This window comes from Hydra vulgaris, chromosome 13, assembly GCF_038396675.1.
Source record: "Hydra vulgaris chromosome 13, alternate assembly HydraT2T_AEP".
Lineage (NCBI taxonomy): Eukaryota > Metazoa > Cnidaria > Hydrozoa > Anthoathecata > Hydridae > Hydra > Hydra vulgaris.
The window spans coordinates 25,390,719-25,410,239 of NC_088932.1; the positions used below are offsets into that span (position 1 = coordinate 25,390,719).

General features: G+C 28.9%; 2 protein-coding genes across 2 annotated transcripts; both read right to left on the reverse strand.

The window, feature by feature from the left end:
• Positions 1 to 13,167: 13,167 nt before the first annotated feature.
• On the reverse strand, positions 13,168 to 14,034 carry LOC136089757 (piggyBac transposable element-derived protein 4-like). Its single transcript, XM_065815840.1, has one exon. It carries the CDS (start codon positions 14,032 to 14,034, stop codon positions 13,168 to 13,170), a length of 867 nt encoding a protein of 288 aa, XP_065671912.1.
• Positions 14,035 to 14,061: 27 nt separating this feature from the next.
• Positions 14,062 to 14,943, reverse strand: LOC136089758 (piggyBac transposable element-derived protein 4-like). Its single transcript, XM_065815841.1, has one exon. It carries the CDS (start codon positions 14,941 to 14,943, stop codon positions 14,062 to 14,064), a length of 882 nt encoding a protein of 293 aa, XP_065671913.1.
• Between the last annotated feature and the right edge of the window lie 4,578 nt (positions 14,944 to 19,521).

Sequence of the window (19,521 nt, forward strand, 5' to 3'; positions counted from 1 at the left end):
TTCCAATGTATTTTAAACAAATTCATGGTACTTTTAACAAAGCTGTTGTAGCTTTCAAGAGGGGAATTTTTTTAGTTTAGTCAGTAATAGTTTATATTTTCACTATTTAAAGTTTCACTTTGTTTATTGGTTGAAATTGTTCATTCAAAAATCATTTAAATATTTCGGAAATTTTTTGTAAAAAATTGAGCCAGAATATTTTGTGCGCTGCCTCAGCTCATGTAGCAACTTGTTGTCTAAGTTTAATATTTTTTGTTAATAAAGTTATTAGGCAAGTAAGAACTAAATAAATTCTTTAGCCTGCTATACTTAATAACCATGGGTATAGCATAACATATTTTGTAAACATTTTTTTGCATATGGGGTAACTTTGAATAACATTCAAAGTAACCCCATAGCGTAAACTGTCAGAAATATGCAATAATTTTAAGCTTGTTCTCATTTGCATAAATTCTTATTATTATGTATAAATTATTAATATACATATAAATTAGTTACAGTATAATATATATTTTAAAAATAGATATTTTATGTATATGTAAAGTAAGTATACACATACGTATATATATATATATATATATATATATATATATATATATATATATATATATATATATATATATATATATATATATATATATATATATTTATATATATATATATATATATATATATATATTTATATATATATATATATATGTATTTTCATATATATATATATATTTATATATATATCTTATATATATATTTATATATATATAAGATATATAATATCTTATATATATATCTTATAAGATATATAATATCTTATATATATATCTTATATATATATTTATATATATATATTATATATATATATATATGTAAATATATATATATATATATATATATATATTTACATATATATATATATATATATATATATATATATATATATATTTATATTACATATATATATATATATATTTACATATATATATATATTTAATATATATCATAAATATACATTAAATATGTATACATATGTAAATATATATATATATATATATATATATATATATATAGATATATATATAAATATATATATATATATATATATATATATATATGTGTGGGTTTTTTTTTTCAATACTAATAAATCTTTAATCTTATAATATAAGTTAAATAAAAAATATGTCTTATTATTTGTGTAATTATTTGTGTGTAACTTTCTGGAATTGTGCTGCATTTCATCTTTTTTAAGTTTTTTATTTAGCATTACATAGTAGTATAATGCCACACTTACACCCAAAAAATTTGATGCCAGGCAGTATATACCTTTTACTGAACGCCAAATTTCAAATGCTATGATAACTATTGATAATGGTTTATCTTACAAAAGAGCATCTTTTATTCACGGAGAACCCGTTGGTACTTTATAATAAGGTTAAAAAATTTAATCCAAAAAAAACTGGAAAGTCCACAGTTTTTTCATATATACAATTATTAGTAATTGGACAACATGCTGTTGCTGCTTGGGGTTTTTCTTTTGATATAATAGATCTTTGTGTGTTAGGAAAGTCGATTTTGGATATTGAAGGCAGAATTGTTCCTGAGTTTTACAACAACTTTTCTTGAAGAGAGTGAGCTTTTAACTTTTTAAGACGTCACAATGCTGTTCTCACTCAGCGAATGAGTCAGAGTATCAAAAAGTGTCATGCATCAGTATCATCTTCTGAAATAACAAAGTTCTTTGATAATTTTAAAACTACATTGAAGTATGGTGAAGAAATACAAGTTCCTTCTTGTAATGTTTTTAACTATGATGAAACAAATTTATCAGACAATCCTGGAACTAAATCTTCAAAAGAGGGGTGAAATATCCAGAACGTATTAAAAGCAGTAGTAAGAGTGCTACGTCAATCATGTTTGTGGTTCAGTCACTGGTCAAATGGTGCCTGCTTATGTTGTTTATAAAGCTGAGCATCTATGGGCAACATGGACTGAAGACCACCTAATGTACGATATAATCGAAGTAAATCAGGATGGTTTAATTTTGTTTGCTTTTCTGATTGGTTTGAGATCGTTTCTGTCAGATTTGTAAAGGATTTTCTCGGAACTAAAGTTCTTATTGGTGATAATCTAAGCAGTCACTTCAGTGAAAAGGTACTTAAGTTAGCTTAAGTACCTTTTCACTGAAGTGAATGTTTTAAAAAAATAATATATTGTTTGTTTGTTTAATAGCAAACTCTTCCCATTTATTGCAACCACTTGATGTTGCATTTTATGGACCTCTAAAAAGACATTGGAGGAGTTTTTTCATTGAAGATCAATGAAAAAACTCAGGTTTCAAAAAAGCACAGACCATCACAAAGGATCAATTTCCTTCTTTATTAAAAACTTTATATACTTATATATATTCATCAGAGGTAAGCAGCAATGTAGTAGCTGGTTTTAAGAAATCTGGTATTTACCCATTAAATGTGAGTATTGTCCTCAATTGTTTGCCATAAAAATGCTGATAAAAATATTAAAACTGTTAAAACTAACGTTAGCGAAGCAGTAGTTAATGTACTTAAGAGACTGCGTTGTGTTGATGGTGTGGAAAAAAAAAAGGCCTAAGCGAAAAAAAAAAAATTACTGTTGTCCCTGGGAAAAGTATTTCTTTAGAGGATTTTTAGGCAACATTTAGAGATGTTCCACATGCATCATCTTCTGTAAGAGAAACTGTTATTGTTTCATCTGAGTTGTCTTATACTCCTATATATAAAAAACAAAGCAATGAAAACTCTTTTTATGCAGGTCCAGTTAAAACATACCCATTGAGAGAAAAAAAAACAACTAAATCTTCATTATAAAATGATATTATATTATTTTAATAACAATAAGTGTATGATAAGCCAGGCTGTTGTTTTTATTAAATTTTAAAACAAAACAATATGTAAGTTTTACTGTAAAAGCAAAACACATTCAAAGTTACCCCATTTGCGGGGTAACTTTACTAATCAAATAAATATTATATCGAATCCTTTCTTTTTTTTATTTTTCTGAATTTGAATTATGTAAGAACCAACCAAAGCATTTTATTAAATTTCGATTATTGTCAATAATGAAGGAAGGACATACAAAAAATATCTCAAAAACGTTCAAAGTAACCCCAGTTTACGGTATATATAATTCAAATATTATGACGACTAGGATATTTCGAATAAAATTTGTACAACTGTTTTAACTTTTTTATTTATAAAAAAAAGATTTTTTAATAAAAAATAAGACTTATAAAAACTAAAAGACATCCATGTAAACGTTCAACAACTAAAAATATAAATAAGACATGTACCAGAAAAAAATCTGCGCGTGTTCTGATGTGGTGTTTACAGAAACCGTGCACCATTTTAAATAGTTAATTGTTTTAAAATGTCATTGTATTAGTGTTATTCAAAATTTAAACAACTCTGTTATCAAAACAATTATTTTTATTAAAATGTCATCAAATCAAGATTTGAAGCGAGAAAAAATTTTGCATTTTCTCGTTGAAAATTCTAATGTATCAAACAAAACAATTTCTAAAGAGTTGCAAATTGCTTTGAGAACAGTGCAGAGCGTTGTGAAACGATTTAAGAACACTGGTAGAATCAAAAAGAAATCATGAAGTGTAAGAAAAAAATGTTTTGTTAGGCGAGATCTTGGTAAAAAAGTGAAAGATGCCTTAGACAGAAAACCAGAGGTTTCTGTTTGAACTTTAACGAATAAACTTAAGACAAGTGGTTCCACAAGGTAAGGTTCCACTATACAAAGAGTAAAAATAAATTGTAGCTATAAATCTTATAAAAAGAAAAAAGTTTCTCGTCGTGAAGAAAAGCAAGAAAATGTTGCAACTTGTTATTCAAAGCTGCTCCATAAAAAATTATGCGCCAAAAAATCTTGTTTGATTATTGACGATGAAACTTATTATGCTGCGTATTTCCGATCTCTTCCAGAACACCTATATTATTAATCGCAAGAAACTGAGTTCCAATTATAGATGTATTGGAATGTAAAAATTCGCTAAAAAAATTCTTAGTTTGGCTAGCAATTTGTGAATGTAGTGAAAGAAGCTCTTGTTTTGTGACTACGGTAACAATTAACACCAAAATAAACATAAAAGAATGCCTCAAGAAACGTCTTTTGCCGTTTTTAAGATCACACACGGGTAACCAGTTATTTTGGCCCAATTTAGCATCATGTCACTACTCTGGGACAAATTTAAACTGGCTTAGAGAACATAAAGTAGATTTTGTTGAAAAACACTGCCATTCACCAAATTGTCCCGAACTACGTCCAATCGAATGATATTGGGCTCTTGTCAAAAGAAAATAAGATTCAATGTAAAAGAAGCCAAAAATATTAAAGATTTCAAAAATAAATGGATTAGAGCTACCAAGAAAGTCCAGCCGAAGACTGTGCAAAAGCTGATGTCGAGTGTAAAACGCAAAGTGTACAAAACTTTACATACTTTCTAAAATGACATTTAAGAATATTAATATTTGTACTTTCAAAATATATTTAACGTTCAATATCAAAATACAATAGTTAAATAAATATTCTTTAAAATGTAAGCGCATATTTTTTCTGGTACATGTCATAATTTAATTTGTAACGTGTCGTCAAAGTTGATTTTTGTACAACTTCGAAATCCATATTTCTCACGTAATACTTGAACATGATTCTTTGTGGGTAAGCAATATCAGTATTTCAGTCATCCATGCACACTTATGTTTAAGAACTGTCTTAAAATCCTCAATAAAAAGAGCTAATGGTAGGTTTGTTGGATTCATGTCTTTTGGTTCAAGTGAGTCTTTTTGTGTTTTGTTTATTGTGTTAAAATAAGTTTGGGTAGATTAGGGTAATATGAGCACCTTGATAATATGAGCATACTTAAAGATTTTTAAGTTATAAGCAGTGAAGTTAAGAGTAGAAAAATAAGAGCAGCCGTGGCGTAGTGGTAGCGCATTTGTCTCAGAAACAAAGGACCCGTGTGGTTCAACCTCCACCTCTGGAAAGGTTTTGCGACATTGGTTAGGAAGGAGGTGTGAACTTTCTATTAAATGCTCATTCGCAGTGCTTTGTCATAAGACGTAAGGACTTATTGGGGCACCTAAAAAAAAATTAAAATTAAAAAAGAAAAAAGTTAAAGTCGTTTTGTATTTTTTGAATCGACATTATTTGATGATAAAAGGAAACAATATAATTAGTCCAAATATAAGCTACATATGGCAGTTGTTTCAACCCTTAGCAAGGGTTAAATGAAACAACTACTATATGTGAAATTTTATAAATGAAATAACTAATATATCCTTAATATTTCAAGATAAAAGAATATTGCAATGCAATAAAATTACGTTTTGAAATTAAAAGAATATTACAATGCAATAAAATTACGTTTTGAAATTTGCCGAAGAAGACAAAATTTGAAACGCTATAAAATCCCATTAAACAAAAAAAGAAGTTAAAAACACGTTTTTCAAATAAAATAAACTCAATAACCACCAGCTTTATAAACACCAATAACTTCCTTTTCTTCCAAATTATCAAAATGTCCTTTCTTTTGGGAGCGGAGACCTTTTCTGCGCTGTTTATCATTAGCAGTTGCCTTTTTGTTCATTCGATTTATTCGTAAATTATCTAGTTTATTAGCCATGTTTTTCAAAATAACTCCGCACAAATCGAATTGCTCTAAAACTATAAGTACACCATTGCAACCATTATTGTAATGAATGACAGCTGAATGGACACCCATTTCAATAATATCTCTGCCAACAAAAATTGTTTTTGGCACGCGTGGCTATATGATACTATTTAGTGCTTCACTGGGGTTTTGGGTTTTTCCCTGAAAACATTTTACTAATAACGTATCGCTTGTCAAATCTTTAAAATTAGGTTGCAGAAATGCTTTTAATTAAAAAGGTGTTGTATTGGATGGATTTAAGCTCACTGCCCTTTGGACCAGTATCTACACCAACTTGCAGCTTCTCAGGGGCAAAATTGATGACGTTCATAAGAACTATGCAAATCAGAAAATGAAATAGAATAGCGTAAATGGCTTTCTTCATTGCAAAAAGATTATTGATGTTGTTTCTGATTGCCATTCCATAATAATTCTGCATGGAGTCAATGCACTTATTAGTTAATTAGATAAAACAAAAAAAAAAAAACAAAAAAAAAATTTCCTTTTTCTGAAATTGGGGTTTTGGTACCCTTGCAAAACTTCACAAGGTCTCTCAACCTAGTCACAAGACGCTTTTGCACTTGTCCAATGCACTCAAATTTTATTAGTACTATATTCTGAAGCATGTAAGGGTCTGATTTGACAATACCATTGAATGAAAAAGTGTCTCCATCTCCCAAATACTTTTTGTATATGAGATTATGCGTTTTAATCGATCGATTGAATATTGCATCTGCACCAACAGACTCCATTGCTCAAGAAGATTTTTTGTGATTTATCTGGCAGTGGTGGTCCAGCTTCCATAACTGATAATCCAAATTATCTTTCTTTTTTTCCTACATCCTACATCCAAAACAATGGTTTGATTTCACTTCAATGTCTTTACACTTGTCTCCAGATATTGAAGTAATGACCCCATGCAATGAGGAGTGTCTGCCAAGAACCGTCGATTGAAACACGAGCGCAAGTTATATTTTTAAAACTTGTTTAAATGCATTTTTCATACTACATTTTGCTGCACTTTTATAAGCAATCATTACTTTTTTGTTTAGTTGCTTAAAAGGGAATAATGATAAACATTTTAAATTCATGATAGAAGAAAACTTTTCCATAGCAGCAAAACCACAACCTATTTCTCGAAATCTAACAATAACACGAGCGTTCACATCAAATCCTTGACGGACTAAATGAAAAAAAAAGAGGTCAACACAAACTGATATTCATTTGTTTCATAAAAGTTAAAACTACAAAAACTTCAAAGCCGCATAATGTTTTTAAAAGATATGTGGCTATGAAAATAGCCTTTTTTAAATATTACCCAACGCTTAGTTTTCAGGATAACATAAGGTCTCCATAGATTATATCAGCAGCAAGTTCGTATTTTGAAATGTCATAATCCACTGCATCATTATCATAGGATTCATTATCTTTCCAGTATGCTACAACATAAACTTGATTACCATTTTTTACCTTCATTTTTTCAAGTTTACCAAAATAAAGAACTGCTTCTTGCATTTCTGAATTAAACCATAAATGGCAAATGTTTCTACCAACTACTGTATCTGATAGCATATCGGAGAGGTCTGATAATTGCTTACTCTAGTTCTTGAAATTTTGTTGAAATATCTGACAAACTAAGGTTTTGAATTTAAAGAGCCAATGTTTTTCTACTTTTATTCTCTTTTTTTTGCTTCTTCAACATGTTACGACCAATCATTTCAAGCTTTATTTCATAAATATTTTTTTTATTTAACTCTCTCTTTTTTCTGGCTTTATTTATTGCCCAGTAGACAACTTTCATTTTCTCATCTTTATCTACTTGGTCAATGTAATCACTTACATTATTTTTTATTGCTCTTAATTTTGATGACAAAAAACATAAAGTAGAGTTAGGAGCACAATGTTTAGCAGTACTGAACATACCCATGACTTCTTCTGCATCAATATTATGAAGCCAGGCTGTCTGCGTCTCTTTTATAAGTTGTTCTGATACCTCCAAATTAAAATATCTTTTATACTGTCTTTCTAAAACAGCAATAATAGTTGATAAACAGGATACAATCATTTGTTCAACTTCTTTGTCTTTTGGGCACACCAAAGCAATTTCTTCAAAGATCTTATCATTTTCAATTATATTTCCGAACAAATCTTTTGTGCTAAATAACAATATAGGATTGTCTTTTACATGATAAAGATTTTTTTAAATATTTTCAACCAATTTTATCCCTTTAATATGACTTAAACTTTCTGTAGCTGACTGATAAAATGTCATCCATGGTCCTGTTAAAGTCTTTCCCAATAGCCCTAAGACGCACATTTCTTTTTTAGCTGTTTCATTAATAAAGTCTATTCTTAAACTACTTTGTAGCCCTCCACATGAAACTGTACTGATACTTAAAAATTTAATAAATAAGTTGTAGTGCTGGATTAATATACCACTTATATGAAACAAAATATGCAATCTGTTCCCTCTGTAACGGGGAATGAGTCCTTTGGGAAGTTTCATCTCATCTAAAAAGATTTTAAAACCTTTAGGATCTCCTTTACCATCTTTGTATCGCACCTTATACAATTGTAAAACTATATTACAAGCGATAGAATCTTTCCCAAACAGCACTCCATTATGTGTTTCAATCATTTTTAATGCAGACCTGCAAGAGCTGGATATTGTTTCAAGAGAGTGTAAGTGACAATTAAGTTCATTTAAAACTTTTCCCCATGAAGAATTTATTAGCTGAACAGTTGCATGATTAGTGGCAACACGGTCAGTCATAGAGTTTGTAATGTTTTGAATAATTTTTGAGCGGCTCTTTTGATAGTCACAATTATGGAAATCAGAATACAAAAAGGCAAGTTGATCTATTGAAGATACAACATGAGTTTGATAATTGTGTGCAGTACCACCTGACAACTGATCTATTGCTATAACATGACACTGTGTTTTGGTTGTAAAATGAATAGAGTTTATATGTACTCCTTCTTGGGTTGTTGCATCAAACCCAAGGGTAAGATTGGCTGTAGAAATTGCAACTTCAGCAGCATGAAGGTCGCTGATTATACCTAATTCACGAACCATCTCTTCAACTGTGCTACGATGTGGGAAATTTTCTATATGTGCAATGTCTAAATGTTTAAAAATTTTGGGAAACAAAATTGGAATACTTTTTGTTGGTACCTGGTTAATAATGGCATCATAAATCATTAATCGTAGCTGCCATGTAAATGTTTTTTTATCTTTTTTGAATGGCAAATGTTCATTAGCAGAATCCTTTAACTTACCCAATTTGTATAGCAAGTTCATATTTTCATGTTCTAGACCCTTTATCCGGTTATCTTTAATCAAATTGGTATAACTCCAGTCATTTTGTTTTTCTTTCTTTTTAAGCTTTATTATCTTTATATGTTTTTTTAAAACATTTATTTTCTTTTAGTATCAAACTTTTTTTTATTTTAAAATTAAAATAGTTAAGTTTTTCCTTTTAATAGTTTGATTTAATCTTTTAATTACATAAGGATCTGGGTGCGGATTCACAACACTTTCGTAAGTCCAAAATTTGCGTAAAGTTTGCGTAAGTTTTGCTTAAGTTCAAAGTTACGCTAAGTGGTATTCACAAACCTTGCGTAAACAAAAACTTACGAAATTCCTAAGTTTTTACGTAAGTTATTACTTACGCAAAAAGTCTAAAAAACGGTATTCACAACATTTTCCTAAAAAGTGCTCAGCAAACTTTACGCAAGAAAAGTTACGTCTGCTATTTTCTGACTTAAGTTTGGCGTAACTTTAAATCATCTAATAATATTTAAAAATGGCGATTTTATTATTATGAAACATTTCAGATTTTGTTTGTTATTGCAAATAAAATATAATTTTATCTTAATTTTATACTGCTATGCGTTAAGTTATTTATTTAAATAATACAATTATAGTTTTTCTTTTTAGCAACAACAACAATATATATTTATATTTACCAAATAGTATATTTACCAAAAGTTTAGATGTACTACATAAACTTATTTTATAAAACTTGTTTTCACCTTAAATTTAAGGTTAAAAAATATACACACAACCTATATAATGGATGGTTCACTCTCTCATAGCCTAGCTAAAACAAGGAGAGCGACCATAGTACGAATATATCATATAGTTTTGTAGTATGCCAATAACTTATTAAATAAGTTAAGTTAACATAATAACTAGTTATTGTCATACATCAAAACTATATGATGATTCCATACTATATTAACTTATGGTACAAATCTATGCTATACTATCTATACTATATTATACAAAAATATATACAATAATATTATTGAAGTATATACTTTAACTTGCATAACTAGCACAAAGAGAGAGCGTCTTTCTCACTCTCTCTGTGTTAGAGAGAGACTCTCTCTCACACTCTCTCATATCTAGGCTATGAGATAGTGAACCATCCATTATAAAGATTGTGTGTATATTTTTTTAACCTTATATTTAAGGTAAAAAAAATATTTGTGCTAACATAGATACAATATTCACAAAAATATGTAATCAGTTCATTAGTTTTTCAGATATCTATTTTTTTAAATTTATAAATGTGAACAAGACTATTTAAAAGTATAATAATGCTAAAGTTATTTCTGAGTAATCAGGCTATTGAAGTAAAAAAGATTTATAACCTAAATATTAAACTTACTTTGAATAATGATGCTATGTTTTTTTGATAATTTCAGTTATTCAAAGGTATTAACAATATTAAGATTATTTTGAATAATAATGCTCTGTTTTTAGTTATTTCAATTATCAGGAGATATTAATATCAATGGATAATTTAAATTATTAAAAAAAAGAGCATTGTTTTTTAAAGCCTAATTTCTTGGTAAATAATATTGTTATTTGCAAATAATAAACATATTCTGTAATAGTTTAAACTGTTTTGGTAGATCTTTTTTTTTTGTATTTCTATATAAAATCTCATTGTTGTATTTTGTTATTGCAAAGAGCACATAAAAAGTTCCTTGATCCACCAGTTAGTCCAAATGGAGTAATAGCGCTTTTTACAATTCAGTAGAACTATTAACTGTTGCTGTGGATAATAGTATTACAACTCTTGAGATGACAGCATATTGTTCACACTGGTTGTAGCTATTAGATTGTACTGTATTTGGTGTCTTAAAAACCTACTACAATACTTGTTGTTGTGATTTAATCAATACTTGTTCAGTCAGAGAGTCAATCTTTTTTATACTGCACGTACCTGATTCACAGAATTAACTTTACGCTATCCATTAAATATAAAAATCATGTTTTTATTCGTGCAAATATGATACCATAAATTCTCAATCTGAAATATCACTGAAAAAAAAAATACAAAAAACAAGTGGGTTTTAATTCAAACTCAACTTTTATTAAATAATACGATTGAAAAATTTTCCATAACGTATTATGAAAAATACAATGTATTTTTCATAATATGTTATGGAAAAGTTGTTGAACTTTTGCTTATGTTATCAAAATGTTTCTTATATTTCTGACAATAGAAAGTTTGTTTATAAATGGTTTCAAATATACTAGAATGCAATCAAATGTATTTCTTGAATTTATTGAAGCAATTTCTTTATTTAATGAAACCGTCATTCCCTATTGTAAATAAAAGTGATTTCGATTTAAGTCAATAAAATGATAAAACAAGACCACTGAAAAGAAAATTTAACAATTATCATGATTTTTTCTTATACCCTAGGGTATGAGAAGTAAGTATGAAAACAAGAATTAAAAAAAAAACACTTTAATTTAGCACTTTATTTTTTTATGAACGTGAAATTTTTGCTAAACTAAAGCATTTTGTTTTAACATCCTGAAGTAATGACATACAAGTAGCATGATCTGATCAGGTGTGAACCCAGAACTTTTTTGGTACTATAGGACTGGTATGGGCGCCAAAACAATGCCTCAAAATATTAATCTCATGTTGTTTTTCTTTTTCTTTTTATATTAAAAACAGAAAAAATGGTTCTTTTAAATGCTAGTTTTCTGTATATTTTAGCTAGTTTTCTGTATATTTACAAATAAGGTTTGCGGCAGGTTTAGAGTTAGTGTTAAATAAAACCAATGGGCATTCACTGATGGCCTCATTCAGGAAGCCGAATTATTATCTTATATAAGCCCAGGATAATACAGTTTATATTACCACTTTGGATTTGAATAAATATGCCCGAATTACTTCTTAATGAGTGCTTGTAATGTTTATATTTAAAATAATAGATGTGTAGCATTTTGTTAATAATCGATATCTCATTTAAAAAACCAACCGACTCTTATTTGTTTCATTTTTAATCCAATTATTAATTATTTTGATTATTTTGCTAATAGATATACAAAATAGATTGAAAGATTGTTTATGCTATATATGCTATTACTTTTAAAAGTAATTGCACGTATATGCTATATGGGGCTATTCAAATAATACGAAACACATTTTTGCTAGACTCTCTTCTTTGTATATGTAACATTTTATACAATATCTCTCCGCCTTATTTGTGACGTGAGATTATTTTTAAACAAATATATCTTTGAGTTTGCAATTTTATGCTAAAGGTTTACTATTCCGCTGTGATTAGAATTTATATTTTAAAAATTTTGTCATGTCACACTGTGGCTAACCACCCCCTCTCCCATGTGATATTTGATGACACTTTCAAACACCTCCACCCTTTATAAGAATGTCAAGTATTATTTGAACAGCCCCTATATGGTTTTGCTACATTTTTAAATATAGCAATAACAACAACAAAATAATTGTAGTAAATTTATGCCCTGACTCTAAAAAAGAAACATTCACTGTTTGGTCACATTGCCCTTTGTGCCTTAATAAAAAAAGAATTAGTAATACTAACTACTTCTTTTATACAAATAGTTATAAAATGTTTGCCTTAAATTTTGCGTAAGTTTTTGCCTAAGTTTTGCGTAACTCATGCGCAACCTTAACTTTACGCAAATGCTGCGAAAAAGTTGTGAATACCAAAAAGTTACGCAAAAAATATTTCGCGGAAGTTTTTCGTAACTTTTGCTCAGCTACGCAAGAGTTACGCAAAAGTTGTGAATCCGCACCCTGCTGCTTAAGAATCGTATAAAAACATAGGTCTGAAAATCAACAAAAAGTGCTCTAATTCGCTGTTTTTAAAACGTTTTACATCAAAGTTTACATTTTGAAATCAATCGGTTAGAAAATCTTTTTTTAACCCCTTAACTGTGGCGTAAATTTAAAAATCGCTTTGTTATTTACAGCAAAATATTTTTGTTAACGATTTCTTTAAACTGTTTAATTAATTTTTTGTTTAGTACGCCAAAAATTGCAAAAATTGCACAAAAAAAAAAAAAAAAAAAACCTAATAGCATTTAACATTTCTTGCTAATATCAACGAGGAACTAAATTTTATAGGCAACAAAAAAATAAAACAAAGATTTGTAAGACATTTAAAATATAATAACAAAAGTTCAATTATTTACAAAAACCTTTAAACTTTTCTTTTGTATGGTAAATTTTAAAACAAGGCACAACACACAAACCAACATTACAGTCTTGACACATATATCGGGTATCTGACCTAATCTTGTTTTCAGAGCAGACAACACACCTTCTACTTAGTTTCATATTTTTTTCTGTTGCTGGTATAGCATCAACAAAATGACGCTCTATTAATCTTAAAGGAGAAGGTAATACTCGAGTTCGACTTCTTTTTTTCTCGATGGATTCATGGTATTTAACAATGCTTTCTTTGATAATGGACTCTCTAAACTGTAAGGATGTCATATTAGGTGATAACTTATTGTTTATAATATTTGCATTGAATGCACAAACGCTAATCAAATGCATAAAAATCTTTTTGTACCATTTTTTAAGTCTTTTTCTTTCGGATTTATATGTTGTCAACATTTGATCAGATCGGTCAACACCACCCATGTTTTTGTTATATTCATGTATCACTAGAGAAATATTTTTTTCTCTGCCAGCTCTATTAACAGTGATTGTATCATTTTGAACACAGGTACTCAGCATGTGCACATCTTTCTTGTCTCTCCATTTGGTACACATTATATTTGTTTTAGTATCATATCGAACTAAAGTATCACCAATTTTAATTTTAGCATTCTTTATATCCTGCGGTAACTGTTTGCGATTATTACGTAATGTACCAATGCAATCAGTATTATGATCCAGCAATACTTTGCATATTTCATAAGATGTATACCAATTATCAATGTGTAAACAATAGCCATTACCAATTAAATTATCCATTAGAGTAATAACAATTTTAGTAGCTTGATATTTGTATTTTTTCAAGTCTGGTGCAAAACTTTCAGTCATTTCCTTACCAGTGTACAAAAAATAATTTCAAATATAGCCAGTAGCTGATTCACATAATGCAAAGGACTTCATTCCAAATCTGGAACGCTTGCTTGGAATGTATTGTTTCCAGCTTAAAAGACCTTTCCAAAGCAGCAGTGATTCGTCTATTGATATATTTTTATTTGGTATATACAGAGTTTTGAATTTGTTTACTAGGTAGTCATAGATCGGTTTAATTTTTGCTTTTTTACAGAAATGTATTGGCAAACTACTGTTATCAACAAAATGAAGAAACTTCTCAGTAAGACAAAACCTATCAAAAGACAATACTTTTCTTATTAGTGGTGTGTCAAACAGAGGGTTTGTTGAAAAATACATAGCATGTGTTGGTTTCCATAAGATTCCACGATATAAAATGAATGCTATATAGAGCCTGATGTCGTTTCTGCCTAAAGGTATCCATTTTTGAACTCGGGATTTACCTTTAATTATATTATTTTTACGATATTGTACTGCGAAAAGGTTACTTTGCTCGACAATAAGATCAACGAGGTCGTCTGTTACAAATGCTTCAAATATAGTAAGAGGAGTACTATTAACTATAAAACTTGGATGAGGTCCCGCATTACCCTCAAATTTAGCAAAATTTGCTTTATAACCGTCTATTTTAACCCAATTCGGTTCATCGTTTGTATTATCTTGTTCTAATTGCATTACATCAGTGTCAAGAAGGTCAGTTTCATTATCATCATCTGCTGATGATGAGCAAATTATTTCTTCTTCTGTAACAGATTTAACTGAACCTTCATTAGAAGAACCATCATTAGAACTAATATCAGATAATTCATCGCTTTCTCCCATGTATTCAATTAGATCTTGAACAGAATAACTACTTCTTTTAGGGTAAGATTTTCTAGCCGAAGCCATGTTTACTTTTTCACTAAACTAAAGCATTGTCATATAAAGCTATTAGCTATATTTTGAAAAAACTCTAGAGTATAAAATGAAGACCATACTATTGTTAAAAGCTATTACATAACATAAATAACAAACTTGCTTTTAACTTATCATATCTGATCTGTTTTTCAACTCAAGTAAAAAACGGAAATATCCGTCAGTCGCAAACGGTGCAACAGTTCCAAAATGCGGAAATATCCGTCAGACACATATAAGCCTATAGTTCCAATAAACGGATATATCCGTCAGACACACGTAGAGCTACACCCTTGAAAGACGGATATATCCGTCAGACACAGTTAAGGGGTTAATTATGCAACCCGGTTTTTATTGTCGTCAAAATTAAATAATATTTAAATTAAATGTTTTTAATAATATATTTTAAATATTTTTAATTAATTTTTAAAAAATTAATTTAAGATTTTGCTTTTTAAATGTACATAAATCGACTGACAAATAGGGATTGGCGCAATTAAATGTACATGCATCGACTGAAAAATAGGGATTGGCGCAATTGAATTTACATACATCGACTGACAAATAGGGATTGGCAAAACTAAATGCACATATATCGACTGACAAATAGGGATTGGCGCGATTAAAAGTACATGATTTGAGACAGGGTTAGGGTTTGGGTCAGAGATAAACCAGAAAATGATGCGCTCAGCATTTTTTAACAGTTTTGCTTTACATTTTTAATAGAAACCAGGCTTTTTTAAATTCATCGTTGAAAAGAATTTTATTTATAACTGAGTATGAAAAAATCGCAAATATTAGCGTTTTTTAGTATAATTTTTTAAACTTCAACAGCAATTTAGAGCACTTTTTGTTGGTTTCAGACCTATGTTTTTATACGATTCATAATCACCATAAAATTCTCTATCATATTCTGCAATAAAAAAAATAGGGCGGGGGGGGGGGGAGAAACTGAAGTAGCGCCAGGATCTGCTTTAATTAGCGCCAGGATCTGCTTTTAGGTTAGTTAGTTTATCTTTATGATCGGATTTTATTTTTGCATTATATTTATACATAAAGAATAATCTCTTTTTTAACAATTGATTTCTAGAAGTAATTTTACAATCCAGTTCTTTAATTGGTTTTTGATACACAAAAGAAGTAGAAGGTTTATGCAGTTTTGTTTGAATAGGTGCTGAAAGTAAATTAGATGATTCACATAAACTAATTTTTGCCACCGTTGATGGCTCATTACTTTTAAAAACGATTTTGCATAACTCTTCAAGTTTTCTTTTGTTAGATGACTTAAGGTTGTACACTTTTTTGTATTTCTTGACCAAATTATATATCTGGCTATGAGTTGGATAAAAATCAAAATTTTTATAAATGCTTTTGGCAGTTTTTAAAGTCGACTTGGATTGTTGCAAATACAATAAAAAAACATGTCCATTGTAGCATTTGTTTTCATTATTATCTGGGGCAAATGTAAAATTGTCTATTAAATACTGCTTGGCAAGCCCAGTTTTAAAAAACTACTTTTTTTCAGAAAAAGTGAATCTACTACCAAAATTGCCAGCATATATTCCAATCTATAAAATTTCCTTAAATTTTCAGAATTAAAAGAAAAATACTTTTTCTTGTTGAAGTTTTAAATATTGTCGAGAACAAACTTTTACTTCGATGATAACTTTGTTTTCCTTTTTAATCAACTTTCAGCTTGTCTTAAATGTCATTTATTTGTAAATACTTAAATGTATTTTATACTGAATTATTAATTGAAATATGAAGATTATAAAAAACAACTTTGCCTATTCTTAAACCATCAACAAGTTTAGTAATATTGTTAAGGCAGAGGATGACTTTGACGCTTCATGAAAAATTCGAAAACACTTTTTTAAGCATATTTCGGCTAACGTAAAATTGAAATTCACGCATCCCTAAACTATACCATTCCATATTCTTTTTTTTTACGATAAAAATTATGTTTGTTACATTTTCTTTTATACTTGATATTTTTAGTGCCATTCATTGTAAGTTTATATTATATATTTAATCTAAACAAAATAGAAAACAGTATCATGCATGATAAACAATTTTTAAAACATTGTTTGAAGCATTTTTCATATGTAAAGCTGCTAAAAACGAGGTTTATATTTTCCAATTATAGCTTTTTAGATTAAGCAATATAAAGCAAAATTGACAAAAATGGTGAGAAGCAAAAACTCTTTAGGGTTTGAGAATAAATGGGCTAACAAACAATTAACTAAGGACGTTGTTATGAAACTTAAGAATAACCTCTGCGTTATTGATTAAGAGAAACACAAACATATTACCATTTTTTTAATTTTCCAAGCACAAGTGCTAAAAGAAGTAATTCTAAGAAAACGAATTTTTTTAATGTTTTAAAAAATTTTATGATTTTTTACACCTTAATCTTTTTGCGTCGTTGAAATATTACGCATGAATAAATCTGTGGCGCTAAGTTTGTCAAAATAATGAAATCTTATTTTTTTATTAAAAAAAAATTGTTAGCTAGAAATCCGTTACATTTTTGTTTGAAAAACAATGCATAGTAACATTTAGTTTTGCCTTTCCTTATAGATACCATTTTTGTGTAATATGAGCATGCTCATAATACCCAGTAGTTTAAAATTACTTTTTCAATAAAAACAAAACATTGTAAAAAATTTTGATACTTTAACAATACTAATATCTTTCTGTAATTTAAATTTAAACTTTTTTTGATTTTATCGTTTAAAGGTTTAAGTTACTAAAATTAAAAAAACAGCGAACTAATTTTTTTTACATTTACCAACAATTATAAATTGTCAAAAAAATTGACAAAAAATTGTCGAAAAAACAAGGCTTGTCAGCATTAGGAAATTTAAAAAAAAAATAATTTACCAAATTATTTTTAAACAAATGGGTATAGTCTAACAATTTTAGACCTTTTGCTATTTAAAAATTATATCGGAACATGATATTACTTTAACGCCAAAGTTTCCTATCTTGATCAACCATGTATCTAAATTCTGCCGCGCAAAATAAAATCAAACGGTCTTGGAATTTATCTTGAGCAATTGGTAGAAAATCTTCACAATCTTTTTTTATTTTGTTTATTTTGTTTATTTTTTATTTTAGGTGCCCCAAGAAAACCTAACGGTATTGTCACAGAGCACCGCGGAACCAGGAAGATCACACTTTCTTCCTTCCCAATGGCGAAAATTTTTCCCCAAATCCCGGATCTCTAGTTTCTAAAGCAAGTAATCTAACCGCTGCACCACGGCTGCTCTTCAACGCCACTGATCCGTTACGTAAGTCTACTATAATAAATCCAAACAATATACTAAAAATTGTTTATAATCAAAAATTTTGGATCCAGCACAATACCCTATATAAGTTATACATTTACAATTGCTGTGATTTCCATAAATAAATTGCACCAACCACACGATTATACACTTTTTGAGGTACACATTGTTACCATTTGTTGGTTTCAAGCTTTTTGGTAAAATATAAAGCCAATCAAAAACGTTTTTTGCCTTAATATCGTCGGGTGTTGAAGTGCTTGATATCGTCGGGTGTTGAAGTGCTTGATATCGTCGGGTATTTAAGTGCAGTCTTTTTATACAGTAGTTACTAGTAAGAGAAAATTGCTTAATGTAAAATAGCTCTCATTACCAACAATAAAACTAGATATTTTATACCTTTTACAACGTTAATTTGACATAAACGTTATATAAAGTTTGTATTTTAAATTGAGTGAGTTTAAGAATTAAATAATAGCGGAAAGGTGTTTACTTTACCCTAATTCGTCTATTGTATATTTAACGGCCGAACAATTTCTCATTGATTAACGGCTACAAATTATCAGTCAGTTCAATAGAGTCATTCTTTTCACTCATTACAACTTCAAACCTGTCGGAAAAGTTTTGTTCGGTCATCGTCAATAATTCTATCCTCCTCACCTAGACTGCTAATGTTGTAATTGCAGATTACTTTCAATTTATTTTTTTGTGCAGAAGTTAGCTGTTTTTTGTACAAAGTATCTTGAACACCTAGTTAATTGCAAAATGCGCAACTGTTGATCACAAATACTTAAATATCCCACTTTCTGCATTACGGAAGCAGCTCCATCAGTAGTAACACATACAATGTCTTCAATGTAGTTTAGCTAAACTGTATCAACACTTTTTGAACTAAATTAATGCATTTTTTTAGCAGGAAGCGAACCAACAACTTTAGCTAATCAAAGGCTCCTAAAAACGTTTACATTTAAATACCTGCGATTTTTAACTGACATCTATTCGTTGAATGCCAAAATGAATTGCATCCTTTGCGATTAAAGGTTGTTGAACTTAGATATTACAGTTTCCCTAATTGTGTTCGCGTATTTGACTACCATATGGCTGTCGCCTATTTTAAAAAGAAACAAAATTGAGGGACCGCCATTGAGGGACTGCCTTAAAAGGCAGTCCCTCAATGGCGGTCAGTTTAGAAAAAAACGAAGGCAACAAATCGTCAAGTTGATTTTTGTAAGAAATCGGTGATCCTAGGTTTGAATTTTTTGGCAGTTGACAACGCAGAAAAAAC

Coding starts and splice junctions, on each gene's coding strand:
- LOC136089757 (XM_065815840.1), bottom strand. CDS start 14,034: ATGACTGAAAGTTTTGCACCAGACTTGAAAAAATACAAATATCAAGCT.
- LOC136089758 (XM_065815841.1), bottom strand. CDS start 14,943: ATGGCTTCGGCTAGAAAATCTTACCCTAAAAGAAGTAGTTATTCTGTT.